At 38.6% G+C, this 15000-nt stretch overlaps 2 protein-coding genes across 2 annotated transcripts in view; both read right to left on the bottom strand.

The window, feature by feature from the left end:
• LOC101859197 overlaps positions 1-9723 on the bottom strand; it is a gene marked incomplete at its 3' end in the record, with an annotated part of 44607 nt that extends 34884 nt beyond the window's left edge. The window contains 2 exon segments of the mRNA XM_005107175.3: positions 7991-8108; positions 9574-9723. Coding sequence (XP_005107232.1) covers positions 7991-8066 — 76 coding nt within the window. The 5' untranslated portion in view covers positions 8067-8108; positions 9574-9723.
• A 3869-nt stretch (positions 9724-13592) lies between these two features.
• The window catches only part of LOC101860442 (ABC transporter G family member 20-like), a 35430-nt gene continuing 34022 nt past the window's right edge, over positions 13593-15000 (bottom strand). Inside the window, exon 16 of the mRNA XM_013087390.1 lies at positions 13593-14131. Coding sequence (XP_012942844.1) covers positions 13806-14131 — 326 coding nt within the window. The 3' untranslated portion in view covers positions 13593-13805. The remainder of the gene's footprint in view (positions 14132-15000) is intronic.

Below are 15000 nucleotides of genomic sequence, written 5' to 3'. Positions count from 1 at the left end.
TTAAAAGCATGTTTCTATAAAGACTACCGGAAAAACTGTGACAGAAATAAAAGAAACAAAAGCATGCAAAGTTGCTATTTCTAAACACTTTCCAACTTTGAAAGTCACCAAACTTTAGAGGCCATTTTTCGGCAATTTTACATCTGAAACCATACAAAAACTACCTCTTTCAATTGCATTTATCTCGACTCGTATTCAAGGTAGATATATATTTATTTCATTGAAAGCAAGACAAACGAACAAGCTTCAGGACGATGCCGATGACTCCACATGCACGAAAATTGACGAGTGTCGTGACTCGTAACTATTATGTTCTCGCTCCAATGCTCTGTATCCACACCAAAGCGGTTATATTAAGTACTAGAGTTCGTGGAAGCGATGTCCCCGGCTGCGTAGGCCCACTCTGTGACTCTTTAAGTTTGACTTTAGTAAGAGTTTTATGGCACTTGCAACACAACAAGGTCAAATAAGTGCTGAAGATTAGAGGTGTTACAAGAGAGTAACAAACAGAAAAAAGGAGGAGAGATAAGGACGATAGATGTTTGATAGGAAAGAAGGAGCAAACCACACCAGGAGCAAACCACACCAGAGCACCCACCAACCACCCACTCTGTGACTCTGAGCCTCAAGATCAAGACTTGCGCAGTTTAACCGACGAGTGAGTACTTTTCGAGACTCACGACAGTCTTAGGAGGAATTCTACAAAACTTTCACTGAAATATGGGGGCAGGGTGGTTTCTATACTAGATTTCGTGGGGAGCGAGGTGGGGGCTCAAATTGATCATGTAAATGGGGGCACGCAGGCCATGCCGATAAGGGTAAAAAGGCCTCCATGTCTAACACATGTGACGTCACTGCTGCGAGCTCTAGATTATATTATACTAGCTGGGGCCCCTTTCTATGAAAGGAATGATCGGTGAATTAACATCAACTGAAAGTCATTTTGGCCTACTATATTTACACTCCATTGGAAAGAAGCTATTAATCTTGAGAGAATAAAAAAAATTAGAAGGTCTAGATCTATAGAAAATGCGCCTCGCAAAATATCAGTTCCGGCACTTCCGCTGAGAAGGACAGCTACGCAGATTTGTTTCGTTTCTCAGTGGAATAATCACAAAGGCCAAAGAAGGTCGGGAACGTTTTGTCAAATATATTTTTTTAAATTCAGGAAATGAAAAAATAAAAAATCGGGCTCCTTCGTGAGGTACTGTCTTTCAGGTACTTACGAACTTTCAATTCTGTAACTGTTGTAGTTTTAGGGGAAACGTGACATATGTGTTTCCAAGTTGCCAAATATATATTACATGTATAGATTGATTCTCTATTCCGCTTTCGTGGTTGTACATTCCAAAATTTCAAAGTAGTGGAAACAGTGGGAACGACTAGTGAACGGAAACCTCACTTGTTTACAATGGCGTCTTAGAATACGGACTTTCCGAAGATTAGATCTAAACGAAACTAATGAAAACTGAAAATTATAAACTACAATGACTTTAGGCTCCACAGTAAAACCTTAAAATTTCCGGGATGGATCCTCAATCCAACAAACCTTGATAGGCTGTATAAAATTGTTGCATTTGCTTGCATCTGTTCCTGAGTGTGTGACAGAAGCGCCAAGTCATCTGCAAAGTCAAGATCGTCCAATGGTGTCCATTGGGTCCACTGTCTGCCGTTTCTGTGTCCTCTTGCGATTCCCTTCATCAGCCAGTCGATTGCCAAGATAAAGAGGAAAGGTGATGGTAAACATCCATATCTCACACCGGTCTTGATGTCAAAGCTGTCAGTGAGCTGGCCATCATGTATACCCTGCAACTTGTCCCTTCCTACCTGCCCTCTAAGTGGTTAACCAACTTCTATGGGATTCCGTGATGTCGCAATATCTTCCACAGCGTTGCTTGGTCTATGCTGTCAAAGGCCTTCTCATAGTCAAGAAAGTTGACGATCAACTGGGAGTTCCACTCCAAGGACTATTCTACTATGATCCTCAGCGTAGCAATCTGGTCCGTGGTTGACCGGTTTTTCCGAAAACCAGCTTGTTCATCCCGAAGTCTTGGGTCTGTGGCAGACTTGATTCTCTCCAGAATGATTCTGTTGAAGACCTTACCTGGTACTGAGAAAAGAGTGATTCCTCGGTAGTTGCTGCAGCTGCTGCAGTTGCTGAGATCCCCCTTTTTAAGAAGTTTCACAAGGTGTCCTTCTTTCAAATCCCTTGGGAACTTGCTCTCATTCCAGATCCTGGTAAACAATGGGAGAAAGGGGTCTGCTGTCACAATGGCATATATTTTTAGGGCCCCAGGAGGAATCTGATCAGGACCGGCCGCCTTACAGGTGTTCAGCTTCTTAATGGCATCCAGATGGAGCATCACTCATTTCTTGCTGGCAAGATGTTTGGCGGGTTATTTGGTGGTGGTCTAGTCTGTTCAGGAGACTGTTGAAAAGCTCTACCCATCGTCTAGACTAAGCTTCCTTTCCAACAATGGTTTTTCCCTCTTGGTCCTTTACTATGACTTCTGGTTTCCCATATTTTCCAGAAAGAGTCCTTGTAGCATTTGTCTTTGCTTTCAATTGACTTCTAATGCTAATTAAATCCAATGACCTTTGGCTAATCCATTCCTTATGCTCCAATTTCTTCTCACCGAGTATTTCTTGACATGTTGAAATAAAGACTGCTTTGACCTTGGTCAACTGCAACTCCACCTCCATGTCCTCCTCACCAAGATCCGCCAAGAGTTGAAATCTGTTCCTCAACTGCAGTTGAAACTCCTGTTTCTTGTGTCCATCTAAAAGACTTACTGGAACTTCATTCTTTTGGTTCCTGTTCTGGCTCCGTGCTTTTTGAAACGAAGCTTGAGATTTGCTAACAGCAGATGATGATCCGATCAAACGTCTGCACCTTTCTGTACGGTGACATCTTCTAGTGAACGCCTGAAACTACGAGAGATACAAAAATGACCTATCTGGTTCCTCTTCACTTTATCTGATGATACCCAAGTAGCCTTGTGAATCCTCTTGTGGGGGAAAACAGACCCTCCAATGACGAAACTGTTAAAAGCACAGATATTTGCAAATCGCTCGCTGTTCTCATTCACTTTTCCAAGCCATGTTGTTCCATGATTCCCCCAGAACCTACGTTGTCCTGACCAATCTTGGCATTGGCATCTCCATTATGATGTTGACATCCTTCCTTGATAGTTTGTCGATGACCCAAGGAGCCGGCTGGAAAAAGAATCCTTGTCTTCATCTGAAGCTTCATTTGTTGCGGTGTAGATCTGTACTATGTTCATGTTGATGCTCTTACTCATGGTAGTGAAAGAAGCCATGATGATCCTCTCCCCGTGTGGTTCCCATCCTCTAAGTGACTTCTGTGCATACTTACTGAAAATAATTCCAACTCCCTCCGCATGGTGCTTGTCTTCCCTCCCAGAATATAATATTTGTTCCCCCGAGCTAAGCTGCATCTGTCAAGTGTGTATCCAGTGGGTATCTGCTGATTCCTAGTATGTGCAGCCTGTATCTCTTCATCTCTTGTGCCACTTGAGAACTCTTTCCTGCTTCATACATGGTGCAAGCATTCCACGGCGCAATCCGGAGATACTTGTTCGGCAGAAAACATAAGCGTATGGAAATAGAATATATCCCAACTGGATTCGGTCTCTTCTTGGGCCAGTTTCATATTTGTGACATGGCTTACTACTTTATTTCAAACCAACCCTCTCCCTGATTCAAAACACGTTAACTAACTGAACATAATCGAACATTTTGAATTGGGGAAAAATTCCAGGAACGACTCATTGCAATTCGACAACACCTCCCAACAAAATATATTTTATATCGTTGAAGACTGAACTGGGTTGGGGCATTTATTTCAAGGAATCAAAACTCTGCATGATGATATTGATTTGGATGCATCTTATCATTATGCATTGTACAGTTAAAACCACGCCCATGACCTTGTTTCTCTTGGCGTCGTTCCTGCAGGATAAAGAATGCTCTTCAACACTTTTCTGAGATTCTGCAAGAGTTGCTTGAACTACAATGTCGGAGTTTTCTCATTTTTCTGTCGGTGGTTGGTGCGCGCTCCGGTAAGGTTAGCTTCTTCTTTACTATCAAACATCTGTTGTCCTTATCTCTCCTCCTTCTTTTCTGTGTATGTTACTCTATGGTAATACCTCTAACGTTCGGCACTTATATATAACCTATTCATCTTGCAGGTTCCGTACATGCCCAACTTGTCAGGAAAGAATTGCTCAATACTTTTGCGAACAAAGTCAATGTCTAAACCTCAACTACAGTGCTCAATAATTGTGCGCGGCCGTGCATCGCTATCCTTGGCAATCTCGGACACGATATTGGCAAAGAAGTGTTTTCTTCTATAGTGCGGTAAAAAATTCGAGGTGCGACTTATTTTTAAATACCTCCTCAGCTATCGAACATAAGTTCTCCAATTTTTGCATTGTTTTAACAAATTAATATTTTTATAAACACCTGCAAGCTGTATTCTAGAAAATTCCTACATAATTACTTTTATAAAATCCAAGTGCGGGGTTTATACTGATTTTTAAATGTTTACAGCAGGGGCAATATCACTTTTAATATCAAGTCCGTCAGGTTTTTGTAATCGGGACATTATGCTTATTAAACGCATGTTTTGAGAACCATTAATTTAAAAATGTGTTCACTATAGCAATAATTTCTTGTAACAAGTTTTGCAAGTAAAAATTGTCATTCATGAACTGTGTCGTAGGCCATATGCGTAGATCTAGTCAAAACGTGTTGAGGAGCGGGAAGTGCTGTGAACTATACCATTTTACGTGTGACAAGTATTTTATATATATATTTATGAAGAAACGTTTTCAAATCTACCCCCAATTGTTCTAGAAACATATGATTTAGTTAAGACAAATTGATACAAACTGCTAATCAAAGTATGGATGACATTTATTCACCCGTTAAAGAGATATTTCAGGATGAGTTGCACAACGAACTTTTGACCACACTATAAGTAGGCCCTTCAGTGAACGCGCTTACGACAGCGTGATTCGGCTTCGGAAAGTCCCATTGGGTTTTGTTTCCGGACATGACGTCACATCGCGACAGTGGGTTTGAACTGCCCACATTTTTGTTTGATTTAGGGGACCAGCCTTCAAGTCCGATACTTGGATGGCCCTCAGAACGTTTTTTTTAGGTCGATGTGCGACTAATTAGTCTCGAGATATTTCAAATTGAAAAATAAACAATTTTTTACCTTTGATTTTTGATAAATTTTCTAGCCATATCTTTGACAAACTACCCTTGATGGTAAACCATTCTTTCTTTTTCCAGAAAACGTTTAAGTTTTTATCGTGGAAGTCTTACCTTGGCTAGTGAAGTTTTACCCTTTTATCAATCAAATCCGCGAAAACCTAGCTGAGCCCTTCCACCGTGACATCGCGCCGAGCCGTGACGTCATGTACTTTTCGCCTTGAGCTTTTGGCTCCCTCTGTTCATTTTTTGAAATGTACGAGACAGGGGAATACATCGCCGAGATATTTTTAAACTTCAGTTTGAAAAGTTAATCAATTTTGATAAGTTTTATAATCACTGACCTTACATTTTGCCTTAGTTTATTCGATAGTATAGAGAAAAAAGAGACTTTCTCCTTCCTTTTTTCCCTGTCCAAAGCCTTTCATTGCGTAGGTCAGGGCCTAGATCTAGTATGAAGAGTCTGGACTCGTGTTGTTAACACAGTCAAAATTAAATTGAGGGGCCTATCAAAGTATCTGAGGGGGGTCTCGTGGCCTACAGGTTAAGGTGTTGGCCTCTCATTCATAAGCTCCCGGGTTCGAATCCGGGTAGCGACCGAAACATTTTCTTCTCTAAATTTGTCTCCTTTCACCTCATTTCCTGCTCTCTAGCAATGTTCTGTCGTCTGCTTTCGTTTCCTCTTTCTGCCCCCACCTCCTTTGCCCCATCCTCTGGGCTCCTGATTCTTTCTGCAGCCTTTCTACTGCTACTCCTTCGCTTCTTCTTACAGCTGTCTTTCAGCCACACCCTGATCTTCTGGTAGGAAAGATCTACACCTAACCTTCTCGGACAAGGGCGAAAAATCTCGGAGGGCCCGTGTGCAAGTTGCGCACGTTAAAGGTCCCTCGGTGGCCTAAAATCGATAAGAGTAGGCTTCGGCCGCCAACCGGGCAAAAATTTCAAATTTACTACCAACTGAAAATATTCGGTGTGTCCCGCGCGCTCATATGACCTTATGCAGTTGCGAGCGCCGTAAAACGCTTACAACAAAACAAAACAAAAGTATCTGATGTAATTATTTGCTTGATAAAGTTTCTTAGGTCTATAGCTTTCTTTTCTGTCACTTGAACTAGAACCAAAAATGCTATGAATTGGAATGTGGGATCCGCTGCATGCCCCCCACCCCCCGCCCAAATCCCCCCCTTCCCCCGCCCCGCCCCCCTCTCTCTGTGTGTTTGTGTGTGTGTGTATGTGTGTGTGTGTGTGTGTGTGTGTGTGTGTGTGTGTGTGTGTGTTTGTGTGTGTGTGTGCTTTCGTGTGTTCCCACTCCCCTTTTATTTTAATAACCGTACCTCTCTTTTCTTCTTCATCCCCCTACCTGCTCTTCAACTTCACATAACTTCTCTCTACATTATGTATGTCCTTTTTGTCATCTTATTTCTCTTACAATCGCCATCGCGGTCCTCCTTCCATGACTCATGGTACTGGAAGCATAATAAGCCTGTTACACTTTTCCACAGATGAAACAACCCTGGAGAAAGATGCCAGTTGCAACATAGTGAGCAATTTTGCTCCTCAATTCTCACTTTACTTTATTTTTTCCTTCCTCTGGTATCCTTAGGAAGTCGAGGGGAGGTTGAAGTTTCGTCGTCTGAGATAGATATGTTAATTAGTTACGTTGTTCCAGGACAATTTAAAACCCCACCCAGTCAGGTCTTTCTTGGTCTTCCTCTTTTGACATGAAACTGGCAATGGTGCAGCACCGTGCATGTCATTCAGCCTCTTTGTGTTTAGGAATTTGCCCCGAAATAGGCAACATGACACGCAATTGGCTCCTTGCCACGCAATTGGGTCCCACACACACACACACACACACATACACACACACACACACACACACACACACACACACATGCACACACACACACACACACATGCACACACACACACACACACACACACACACACACACACACACAGACACATATATACATATACATATATATATATTATAATATATATATATATATGTATATTATATACTATATACATATTTTTTAAAGCACAAAGCTGCTCAAATGAAAGAAAGTAATTGGATAATTTCACGCCTAACGCCTCCTACCTGACTCATAGACTATGACAGTAATTACAATGTAAACAAATTATCCATATAATAATAATAATAATAATAATAATAATAATAATAATAATAATAATAATAATAATAATAATAATAATTTTTATTATAATTATAATTATATTATTATTATTATTATTATCACCATTCTTCTTCTTCTTCTTCTTCTTCTTCTTCTTCTTCTTCTTCTTCTTCTTCTTCTTCTTCTTCTTCTTCTTCTTCTTCTTCTTCTTCTTCTTCTTCTTCTTCTTCTTCTTCTTCTTCTTCTTCTTCTTCTTCAGAACAATAATGAAAATAATAATATTATAACAATAACAATAATATCAATAGTAATATAGTAATAATAACAACATCAACAACAACAACAATAATAATAATAATAATAATAATAATAATAATAATAATAATAATAATAATAATAATAATAATGATAATAATAATAATAATAAAATGGCGAACTAATGCCAGTGAACTTCTGATAGCTTTTTTTAAAGCACAATGTTACATAAATGAATGAAAGTAATCGTCTAACTGCTCGTTCTCCTCCCCCTCCTCCTCCCCCTCCTCCTCCCCCTCCTCCTCCCCCTCCTCCTCCGCTCCCCCATCACTATAATAATAGTTATAACGTACACAAATCGTCATTGATTCCAGCGCTTGTCAGTCTGACCAACAAAGTGGAGAAGCACAGGAGCGGAATCCCTGACATTGGGGCAAATGTCTCCAGTTTGGTCTCCTACTGGCCTCCAGTCTGAAGTGAAAATCTAGTATGTAACAATTTGCCTGTTTTGTGAAATCGTAAATTTGTAAAGATGGTTTTAAGTAGTAGCCTTTGGTCTAATGGTCGAATCTAATCTTTTGGGGTTGGGTAGTGAGAAATCAATACGAAATGAAGATAGAAAGATAGAAAGATAATAAAGGCATTTTCACTGAAATTGAATATTTAAATATTTTCACTTTTGCATAAGGACTTTAGGTCTTTTTTTAAAGTGGTAGTGTTGTTTCAAATCGTACGTTTTGTTTTTCTGTTGCTCTGAGATAGAAATTCAAAGTGTCATGTAAATTAATGGGCACAGTCACTTTGAGGTCATTTCAAGAAACGTGAAGAAAAAGCTGGACTGAACTCAAGCATGTTATACAACCGTGTTTGGGTAATACGTAAAGGCCATTATTCTTCTTGAAAGACATCCAATTATTTTTTCTTAGGCTATGGTATGCATATTGCATAATATGGCGTATTGCTACCTCAGAATTACAAAATTGTATCTGACATTTTTGGCCGTTTTGAGTTACTAAGACCGTGAGGTTAGAAAGAAAATGGTCTATCTGCTGTCTCAAAACGTACGATTGTTCATAGTCGTCATCAAAATATTCAAAGAATTGCATTAAAAAAAGCTTGACATAAAATTGTGAAACTAAAACTTTTTCACGTCAAATTTATCAAAACTAGATCTAGACATTGAACAGATAGGAACTTGTGCCTTGTAAATATGAGGAAGCGCGTGTTGTCATGCTAAGATTTCTTTGTCTTTAGCAAGATGTAGCTGCCTCAGAATTACAGAGTTCTATCTTCTCAACTCTTAGATGTAATCTAGATCTAGATCTAGATCTAGATCTAGATTAGTTTAGAGAAAATTAACTTCAAATCTTTTAAAATTTCACAATATGTCAAACTTTTGCGAATGCAATTCTTTGAATATCTGGATTGCAATTCCGAATAACCTAACGATATTGATAGATCAGAGAGAATATTCACTTTCAAAACCTCATGGTCTTAGATCTAGAATCTAGTAAACGGCCAAGAATGTGAGATAGAACACTGTAATTCGGAGGTTGCGATGTGGCCAAGACTCTTTAATTCTTTGATCCCATTAGTCTTCATTAGATCTTTCTTTTTGGGTCAATCTCTAGTTTGGGGCTCGTAAAACCAGACATAGATCTAGATCTAGATCTAGGTTAAAATTCCATTGGAAGTACGTTCAGTCAAAGAGATTTTGGAAGCAGTGACTACGTTACTGCAGTGCAGCCCTAGAAAAAAGCTTTAATACTACGCAAACTCCATTCAGGGCGCCTTGATCACAGACTACATCTAGATTATAGATAGACTAGATCTAATCTATATCTACTCACTAGATTCTACGTATGTTAATTACCTTAAAGATAACATCTAGATCTAAATCTAGATCTAGATCTAGACCACAATTGGGAATACTCACTAAAAAGGAAAAGAACTCCTTAGTTCGCTTCGCATACTTGATTTGTGCCGTCTCTTTTCCGGCTTTTAACAAAATAGCGCTGACAAACGCAGTAGGCTAGCTAGGCCTACGCTTATATTTTTCACAAGTCATAGCAACCCACACCTGTCCTAAATTATGTTCAATTGACGTTTGCTATGGTGCTGCATTGCACAGCAAAATGGATGCATTGAAGTCAAGTTAAAGATATTCTCTTAATGATGAATGAACAAACGGTTTCTTTCTCATTTCAAAGTCGTGCACACGTACGGAGAGAGAATAGCACCATGACTTGGTTCTTACTAAGGGTTTGTTTTATCTATCTATCTATCTATCTATCTATCTAACTATCTATCTATCTATCTATCTATCTATCTATCTATCTATCTATCTATCTATCTACCGGTGTGTGGGAGTGCTCGTTTGTATAAGTATGAAAAATATAGTTATGTGTGTGTATGTGTGTGTGTGTTTGTGCGTGCGTGTGTGTGTGTGTGTGTGTGTGTGTGTGTGTGTGTGTGCATGTGTGTGTGTGTGTGTGTGTGCGCGCGCGCGCGTGCAGCAACAATACATATAAATGGGCACACTTTTTAAAAAGTTTAGATTTAGTTCTTTATTTTCCATATTCTCGTATAACAACATCAATAGACATCCAACTGAAACAAAATCATTTATTTAGATTTCCTATAATCAAACCTGAAATGTTGCATCCATTCAAAAAATTAACGTGATGGCACAGAAAGCGTTACAGAAAACTATAATAAGAGGCATCATGGTGGATTCAGGGGCTCGTCAAAATAACAAAATCAGAGAAACAAGCATTTTTTCACAAGTTTGTCAATTTTGATCGAACTTTCTTATTTTTTGGGCTCAACCCCTTCTATGTCCTTGTTAAACACATGTCCATGTAAATTTTACTGAAAGCGTTAGTTAAAGGCACAAAATATGTCATTTGTCAGTTTTCAAGGATTCTTTAGGTATTGGAGTTACCAAACACTGGCAGCCATTTTCTCGCTAATTTCAACTCTGACACCAGGAGACTTCACCTCAATCAACCGCAAACATCTTGACTCCTTTTCAAGAAAAATGGATATTTAAAAAAAAAATTGAAAGCAAGGCAAAAGAATAAACTTTCGGATGATACCAATAACAACACGTATCGAAAAATTGACGAACGCCTGATTCCACTGCGTCATGACAATAATATGTATATTTATACTGGGTGATAAAAAAAACGGTACGACTTTCTTTGTTACTATTTCCCCCCACACTGAAGTTTTGCGTTTCAAATTTGTACACAACATTTAGAAGTCAAAAGGAATTTGTTTGATATTCATTTTAGACTAACTGGGTCCCCTTTCGATGAAAGGATTAACATCAACTGAAAGTCATTGGAATGGAGCAAAAAATCTTGAGACAAAAGTGACGTCTGTTGGTTGAGTCTCTATTCCGCTTTCGTGGTCGTACACTCCAGAATTTAAAAGGTGTGGAATCAGTGTGCACACCTAGTGAGTGGAAACCTCACTTGTTTACAATGGCGTATTAGAAGTAGGACTTTCCCAAGATTAGATCTAAACGAAACTAGTGAAAAACTGAAAATTAAACTACAGTGACTTCAGGCTCCTCAACGAAACTGTGCACCCTTTAAATGATTCTGAACCACAATTAATTTAGTAAAATTCGACAGTTAAGTGGTTCCGAAGTTTTAGGCGGCCAAAGTGTGAACTTTCACAAACACAATATAATATAGAAATAGAAATAAATCCACAAAATAGTTTTTGTCTTCGAAGGGCATAAAAAAACAACCCATTTGCAGCTATGTCTCCATTTTTGTAGCATGACCCACTAGTTCACATTAGACTTACCACTAAAATCCCAATGATTGCACCATATTGCAAGCGACAGCGGTCAAACAGGCCAACAGAAGTTTGCAGATAGTTTTCTCAAGTTTGCTTTGCCTGCTGAGATGATGGTCAAGATTAGTAAAGAGAAGAGAGCTTTTGGTATTGAACATTTCATCCCCACCAACTCATTTCGTAAGTTGCGCACAAGGTACGGAAATAATGTTAAAACCCTTAAGGCCTTTTTTAATGTCAAGGGTGAAAACGGTCCATCACTTAGGACATGTAGAGAATCAGAACTAAGACAGACAAAACAATCACTTCAGGTCAAACACACACCGTTTGTACCCCTTTAAACGTCACAAGGGTGCAGAATTCAGTAGATGAGCCCCATGAGATGTCTGTCCGTAGACGATGTCTGCAGCAATGACTTTCCTACATCTCAATGGTCCGCATTCTCAAGGCAGATCTTCATCTATGAGAGACCATTTTCCTGTTGGCAAAGCTATCAGAGGATAGCAATGTGTTCATGATTCATCGATCGTCTTGAAAAGAGTGAACATTTTCCTCTATCCCAGTTGGTTCCTTGGCAAAGCCCATATTTATCTTTCAGATTATTCCAACTCCACAAATGATGTCTATTTGGGCAATCTCTCCCCCCCCCTTCCAATTGTCTCGAGAAAAAGCTTCATACTGCAAGGTGCACAGCGTGTGTGTCTTTGAATTTTCATGGTCGAGGGGATCTTTGCGTTTGGTCACAACTGAACATTACGAACGACAGGTTAAAATCTGTCGAGTCCAAAGGAGGACATATAGGCCATTGGTTCACGGAATTCCAGAATTTAAAAAAGAATTGTCAACTCTGTAGGAGAAAAGAAATATTGTTTAAAGTTTACAGGGATGGATAGATGAGATTTTAAAAATAAAGGGAAAGGAAAAATCATAGCTTTCCTTACAAGATCTTTAAAATTGGTGCATTTTACACGTGGTTTTTCGAAAAGCCATTTCCGTTTTCGAAAATAAGTTTCTTCTTTTCGAAATTTATATGAAAGAAATTTTTTTGGAAAGAATTATATGATACGTTCCAAATTACAAGATTCTAGTAAATATTTTGTGTGACATATTTTTAAAAAAGTTTTACAGTTTTTAAAAATCACCATAATATTTATATGTATGGTTCTTTTCGTCTATGCAGACGGTCAATTTAACTTAAGATGGTCTCAAGGTTGTCTTCATGCTGTTGCACGAACAATAATACAGATATTTTCATCTCACCTCCGCTCATTTCAACCCATCCTACAACAGATAAGTACGACAATTTAAGTAACACCAAAAAGCACTAGGCCAGACATTCATTCAGCTTCCAAAGATTGAAAATCTTAAAGTTTGTAAGTTTTGTTCTAATTCTAAATGACTGAAAATGTATCAATGATAAATGTGATGCCAACTTCTAATGACTCACGACTGAACAATGGCGCCCATTGTACTTCGATATTGTGCCCCAATCAAAGACAGAACGCCACAAAATACTTTTCATCTGAACCCACACATTCATCTTTTAGCATCCCAAACCACTAGTAATAAATGTGAGTCATCGTGGCAAAATTAGGCTGCATTCGTCAAAATAATGAAGTCAAAGAAACCAGCATCTTTCTGGTCTTTGGGCACATTTTTTAAATCTTTCTTTTTTTTATTTTGCTGTAACACTTTTCATGCCCTTTAAAACACGTTTAGTGTCTATCTTAATGGAAAAAATCAGTTGATCTAAGATATTCAAAAAGGTAAATTTATAGTTTTCAAGGACACTCGAGCTTTGAAAGTAACTAAATTTAGCGGCCATTTTTATCTTCTAATCGTAATACTATCCTTATTGAACGCTTGTTTTGAGAACTGTTAGCACAAAAAAGTGTTCAGTATAAAATTAATTTCTTTTAACTAGTTTTGCCTCTAAAAAGTTTCATTGGTGAGCTGTGACGTAGGTCATATGCGTACTCAAAATGTGTATGAGAAGCGGGAAGTGCTATGAACAGGTCTATTTTTCGCGTGAAGGAAATTTGTAGTATTTTAAAAAATAAATGTATGAAGAAAAGTTTTAAAATTTAGCCTTAATTGTTGTGAAAAAATATGATTAGGTTACGACAAACTGATACAAACTGCTGCGCAAAGTTAGGGTGACATTGATTCATCCGTTAAAAAGATATTGTTATGTATTAAGTAAATAGTATAAGTTGCGCAGCGAATTTATGACCGCACTATAGTTTTAAGAAGAGTTTTAGTAAGAGTTTCTTAGCAGGAGTTTTAACAAGAATTCCAATTAGAGCTTCTCAGCACTTGCAAAATAGAACGAAATCAAACAAACACGACAATATTCATTCAGTCGGACTGGAAGTGGATTAGGACGCCGGCTACCACTGAGTGGATGACGATCCAGGCTATACTGATGAGGTAGCTCATCCAGACGAGGGAGTCCTGAATAGACCAGCCTCGGCCCATGATGGATCGCACGGCGTATGTCGGGTACGTCATGGGGAGGAAGTAGCTGATCTTCATCATCCAGTTGGGCATCGCCTCGATGGGCCAGATAATGCCTGGGATGATATAAGATAGAAAAAACAAAATCTGAATAGAGGACATAAAATAGACAAAGAAAAATAATGTCTTGAATGATGATATCAAATACACAAAAAGAAATACAATGTCTGAATTGAGGATATTAAATAGAAAAAGAAAAAATGTTTGAGAGGAGTATATACGACAGGAAAAAAGAAAAATGGTGTATAAAGTGAAGATATAAAAAGACATAGAAAAATAACGCCCGAGATCACACAGAATAGAAAAAAGAAAAATCATCATCATCATCATCGTCATCCAGTGCCAAATCTGCAACACACATCGGCGACCAGGATTCTCTATTCATTCCTTTGCTCGGATGCTCCCCAAAAAAAGATACGTTTCCCTGATCTTTCCCCGTTACCCATTTGTTTAGGTTCCCTAAGTATGTTGTTCTGGGCCTTCCCCAAAAGCAAAATAAAAGAAAAAAAAATGCTTGAAATGAAGCTATTAAATAGACCCAAAAAAATAATGCCTAAAAAAAGAGAATGGGTTTAGGATTAAAATTAGACAATGAAAAATAATGTTTGAAAAAATGTTTGAAATGAGGATATAACATAGATAAAGAAAAATAATATCTTAGAACAAAAGTTGGCTGAAATGAGGATATACGATAGACAAAGAAAAATAGTTCGTTTTTCGGTGACATTAAAAAATGAAATAGTGAACTGTTGACTGATAGGCAAACCCTTCATCTTCATCATTGCCTTTCTCAGCCTGCACCAGGGTATAGGCCACAAACAAGCACTTTCCACCTTTCTCTATCCTGGGCGAGTCGCTTGATTCCAATCCATGTCTTCCCACTTTTCTGTACATCAATTTCTGTGAATCTTCTCTAAGTTTCACGCGGTCTTCCCCTTGATCTTTTACCCTGAGGATTCCAATCCAACACTATTTTTGTTATGAAGCTGCCTGGCGTCCTGAGAGTATGTCCAATCCATCACCACCGCCTTCTTCC

Source organism: Aplysia californica, unplaced genomic scaffold (genome assembly GCF_000002075.1).
Source record: "Aplysia californica isolate F4 #8 unplaced genomic scaffold, AplCal3.0 scaffold00583, whole genome shotgun sequence".
Lineage (NCBI taxonomy): Eukaryota > Metazoa > Mollusca > Gastropoda > Aplysiida > Aplysiidae > Aplysia > Aplysia californica.
Note: the sequence above shows the minus strand (reverse complement) of the source record. Positions and strands in the feature narration are given on the sequence as shown.